The sequence below is a fragment of the Buceros rhinoceros genome, unplaced genomic scaffold (genome assembly GCF_000710305.1).
Source record: "Buceros rhinoceros silvestris isolate BGI_N320 unplaced genomic scaffold, ASM71030v1 scaffold46338, whole genome shotgun sequence".
NCBI lineage: Eukaryota > Metazoa > Chordata > Aves > Bucerotiformes > Bucerotidae > Buceros > Buceros rhinoceros.
The window spans coordinates 1-5,247 of record NW_010427133.1 but is presented as its reverse complement, the minus strand read 5'-3'; the positions used below and the strand labels follow the sequence as shown (position 1 = coordinate 5,247).

Genomic DNA, 5,247 nt, shown 5'->3' with positions numbered 1-5,247 from the left:
GACAAATGTATTTCATCTCATGCCTTGTCCCCATTACTTTAAAATAGGTATTGCTGAAGCAGTGGCTTGGACGACACAAATCAGAGATCGAAGATAATCGGAGAGCTTTTCCAGAGAGACATGGGGGTCTAATTGGTGAACCTGCCTAATGAGTTGGTTGCTCGCTTGCCTGTATAGTATTTATATGAACGTTTTAGCAGTGTAATATATTGTTTAGTTTTGTCCTGTACAGTGTAAGTATTATCTAAAAGTATTTTTTTAAAAACCCTCTATGAAATGCCTGTGCTATTCCTGGTGTCTTTTAGGTCCTAAATACACACTTGATTTCCACGTCTGTTGTAAATGCTTTGGGGATGCCTTATACTTGTTTTTGAACTTCCTTTCCACAATCGTTGTCTTAACCACTGGGGCACAGGAGTGTTGCGCTTCTCAGGCAAGGCTGGAAAGCTTTTTTGGGGAAAAATTGAATGTACAGCAACTTAGGTGATGCTTTTGCATTAGCTATGTAAATTTGCATCAAAGTACTTCAGCTTTTGCCCTCTCTTGGGAGTTAAATGTTGCTTTTGCTGCTTTCCAGTGTTGTGTATTAATTCTTCTTGAGCAGCACGTACACTGTGTTCCCATTAGAGAGGCTGTTTAATAAGCTGTTCCCACTTGCACTGTGCGTGTGGTCAATGTCAGACACATCAGCTGAGATTTACACTTGTAGGTGAGCTGGTAGAAATATGACAGCTTTATCACCAACTTCATGTTGGTGTAAATGATTTAAACTTTTCAGGACGGGAACTCATTGCTGTTGGTCTAGTGTGTTCCTGTTTGAGGAAAGACCTCCTTTGACACACTGTCTTGAACTTCCAGGTGCTTTAGAGAAATTTAGTCTTTGAAACCTCTACTCCTGGAGGAGTTTTATATAGGAGTTTTATACTACCTATAAAAACACACATCAGGTCCTCCCACATCCCTGCAGCTGCAATTTGTGTTTATGTGGAGCCATAGTTTAGGCAACTTAAATACCATGGATCCTGCTTCCTTAGTGTTAGCGCAACAGGAAGAGCAAAGAGTGTATTTCTGCCTGTGCGAGAGGTGTGCACCTGAAAAACGTGAGAGCTGGGGCACTTACACTCCTAACCCTGCAGCCTTCCCTCTTCTACCCTGTGGACCAGCTCCTAGCTCAAACCCAACACAGCACTGTCCTGAAAAAACTGTGTTGCAGTTTTATTGTTTTGGCTCTTAAATCAGAAAAACCCAAACACAATTGCTAAATGCAAAGCAACAGATGCTATTGGCTGCTGTTTCCTGGCACTAGAAAATTGCTGTAGCTGTTGGGTTGTCCGAGAGCACAGTACAGGTACCAGTGATGGCTGAGGAGTTTCTCCTGCCTTCTCAGCCAGCTGGTTGTCTCCCCTCAGCTGGCTGTCCAGCTGCTTGGGTTCTGCTGAAAAGTTTACTTGAGTGAGACAAAAGAATTTTAAATGTTTTGCTCATTGGAAACTTAATGTGATGGTGTTCTGGCTAAGGGAGTGGGTTTTTTAGGCAAGGCTTCTTCTCACTGCCCAGCATGTGACAAAAGAGCAGCTAATGATGCTGCCTTAGGACCTCCAAGAGAAGAAAGGTCTTTACAGACTTGGACTAAGGCACTCCATGCAAAAAGAGAGCGCCTGGATTCACCTGAGGGGAGCTCGAGCACATGCGATGTCTGCACAAGCTGCAGCTTTCTGAAGAAGCTCTGGGACATTGTTGAAAGCCAGCTGTTTAGTTCCACTTCGTGTAGGCACAACGGGAAGCATGTGGCGATCCAGGAAGGACTGTTCAAGTACTTCTGTACTAGCAAGGAGAGGACACCTCTGCATTTTTCCAAGAGAAAGCACGGAAAGCTCCCCCCGGCACATCCACTCTTCCTCACTAGAAAGGGGATTTTCCCAAAATGGGCTCAGCGAGCGAGGACTTGCTCTTCAAGGCAACAGCTTTGGAGGTATGTTGGCTCCTCTGCATGCAGGGTAACCGAGTATTCTAGTGGGACAGATTTCTGTCCCAATGAAACAAGCCTTCACTGACGTAGGAGTGGAGGATGGCAGTAAATGTTCTGACTGTCATTTGTTTCTCGGCTCTTGTTCAGGAGTTCCTGAGTCAGCATTTCTGAGTAGCAGAAATGCCAATAAAATAGATGTTGGATATTGCCAATTACTTTGATGACCTAAAAGAAAAGATAGTCTCCTTGTACTGGGATTTTTTTTTTCTTTTTTGGTATTTGCTGTGGTTCTTGCTGTACCAGATGTGCAGTTTTCTTGTGGCATTTGCTGAAGGCTGAGAAGGTTCTTGTCAGCATCATACGGATACCTACGTGTTCATTCTACATTACAGGTGCTAAACAGCAATGGGATTTGGGTTTCTCCATCAGTCTGTGTGCTTCCGAAAAGCCAACACTGCTCTGCTACCAAGCAGCAAACCCCGAGGCTGGTGACTGCTTAACAGGACTGTGTCACACCATGTTCCTCAGCCTAAACCTCAGGTTAGAACACCCCTGATAGTCCCTTTTAACACCCCCATTTCTCTTTTGCAATTAAAACTCTTTGTTCTTGGATCTTTGTGGTTTCCAGTCTCAAGATGGTGGCAACTAACTCTTCTCTTTTGCATTTCTTAGTGTCGCTGCTACTACAACCTGTATTTCAGAAGACATTGTCTGCATCTGCTGCTGCTGTAGCAGCCAAACTTTGGTGGAGGAAATGAGACATCAGCAGGATCTCCACTGGACACAGATTTGCAGGCCCGCTACCGGAAAAGCAAAGCGGAGGTTGAGCTTGCGTGGGAAACCACTTCTGAGGAGGAGAGCGGTCTGTTCCCAGCAGGTCCACACACCTCTTCTCCCCAGAAGATTTGTCTGTCAAGCACTGTGCCAAGGCAGCTCCCCAAGTCAGACGTGCCTCGACCTCTGCACACACCACTGCTCAGACCAATGCAGAGCTTGTGGCAGCAGCAGCCAGGGAGAAGCTCAGTCCTCCCACCCTCTCACTTTTGATGTGGCAGTGGACACGCAGGAAGGGGCTTGGACCCTGTGCCTGGGTCACGGTAGAGACCTTCCACAGCTCCTTTAGAAGTTGCATAGTCCAAGGGAATAGAGTCTAAGTGTTCCAATAAATTATCTGCATACACAGGCTCTGCCAGTTGTCCTGTCCTCGTTTTACAGCCATGCCTATGCCTGGCCTTGGGCCTTGCTCCAGAAAGTCAAAAGGATTTTCATTGTTTTGTAGGGAGTGGGTTTTGATAAAAGTGTCAGAATCACTATCTGTTACTCTTCACACTGGTCTTTTATTCACTCGTAGCTTTTCAAAGCTTCCTAATAGCTTTCAACTTAAAGGAGAGAAAGAAATACTACAATACTCGCTCCCTTTGCTTTTGTACAAGCACCTTCTTGTGCCTCATAAAGGCCTCTCCACAAAGGCTCTCAGGTCTCAGAGCCCTATCCTGCAGCCTGCTCCCCCCCATCACAGGTACATCTAATGGTCCTGATCTGTGAATGAAGAAAATCAGGTTCCTCTTGCAGGTTTTACACTGACAGCACTGAACACGCACCATGTGCCAAAACCTCGTCCAGCAAACCTGTGCCTCTGTTGGAGAAGCCCTGGGGACTGGCCTTCTCTCAGATGAGTTCTTTCTCGATGAGCCCACAGGTGTATGGCCAGGAGCGGGCTGGCAGACAGATCTCCCAGTAATGCTGGCAGCCTGCTGCTTTCAAGCACTGTTTTTCTGAAGGGTCCCATTTGCTGTTTTCAACTGTTTGTTTGTGGAAGGGAATCCTGAACAGCTCTCTGGTATTCAGGATGCTGACTTGTGAATCACAAGTGTGCATATTTAGGCAGGAAAAACATCAGTGAGGGGCAACAGCTACATGTCAGCAGGGATCAGTTCATCGGGGATGTCCACCTGCCACACACCCCTTCGCCCTCTGGCAGGAATTGGTGCTAGGAGCCATCTGGGGTTTGAAACAACAGTCAAGTATTTCTGTTCTAGGTTACTGAGGACAGCTTTGTTTTCCAGCTCCAGAACCTGCTCAGGAGACAAGTTTTCTGGATACAGTGAGGTCTCTCCAATGTCAATTAATCCTGTATTATAAAATTAAAATACAAAATTAGTTGTCTTCGACCTCCTACAGGAAAGTTTTCCAAAAGTAGATGTCCCAGAGGACGTAGAAAACATCCGATTTGTTACCAGAACGCAGTGCGAAGCACGAACACCTCAAAACAGTACCTTTACTCTTTCCTTTCTGTTCCCCATCTCACCGGGAGGGAGTGAGCGGCTGTGTGGGCCTTACTTGTCAGTGGGGCTTAAATCATAACTATCATGAAACAAATAATACACAACCCACATGATACTGTCTTACTGCATGACAAGTTAGCACAAATCAGTTTGGGGTTTTGTACCAATTTTAAAGATGCAGCCTAAAGTTTTTAGTAGGATGAGTGTAATTAATAACTGAGCTCTAACTCAAATTCATTATCCTCAAGGTCAAAGATACTTCACGTTTCCAGCACAGTGAAAAAGAATACAATTTATTTACAACTTCCCTCATGGACCTCAGCTTACAGGGATGAGGAATCAAACCAGCCCCTCAGTCCCAAGGCAGGCACTGCTCCATCAAAGGAAGCGTTAAGGCAATGCTCTCCTGAGCACCACTGTGTAAAGCAGGCGAGCATCTGACTGAACCTTAACAGACTGAACGCCTGCTTGGAGAACAGAATCGAGGGTGACTTACCTGCAATAACTCCTCTGCCAAACTTCTCCCCTTGCTCCAACAAGTGCTGCACTTGTTGTGGCATCATGCCAAACCTCTCCAGAAGAATTGTTCTCCACGTTTCATCCTGCCAGTCCTGCACAGCGATGTGAATAGCAATGGTGCAGTTCCTGTAGCCTGCGAGCAAAGGACGCCAGCGAGTCTCCACCGTTTTGACTTTGTTGAGCACTAACCCTGCGTAGGGCTGTCGGAAGGAAAGGCAACCCAACTTCATCGCTCTCCTCGCACCAGAAGCCGTGGATTTCCTGTGAACAACCAGACCCCTGAGATGAGCCTCCAGAAACGTGCCTGCGGCCACGACCAACGACTCGACCTGCCCGAGCAGCTGCCCTGAACGAAGACCAGGACGCGGCGCTAACGCCAGCTGCGCGCTGCCTTCCCGGGGGACGCACGTTCCGCTCCGCTCCGCAGGGACCCGGGCCGCGAACGCCGCCCGCTCTCCCAGCCTCCTCCGGGCT

At 47.1% G+C, this 5,247-nt stretch overlaps 1 protein-coding gene across 1 annotated transcript; it reads right to left on the bottom strand.

Moving 5' to 3' along the window:
• Nucleotides 1-3,882: 3,882 nt before the first annotated feature.
• On the bottom strand, nt 3,883-5,003 carry LOC104488055 (uncharacterized protein CXorf40 homolog). Its single transcript, XM_010141753.1, has 2 exons — nt 4,751-5,003; nt 3,883-4,100 (listed from the first exon to the last, which is right to left on the bottom strand). Exons 1-2 carry the CDS (start codon nt 5,001-5,003, stop codon nt 3,883-3,885), a joined length of 471 nt encoding a protein of 156 aa, XP_010140055.1.
• Nucleotides 5,004-5,247: the final 244 nt, after the last annotated feature.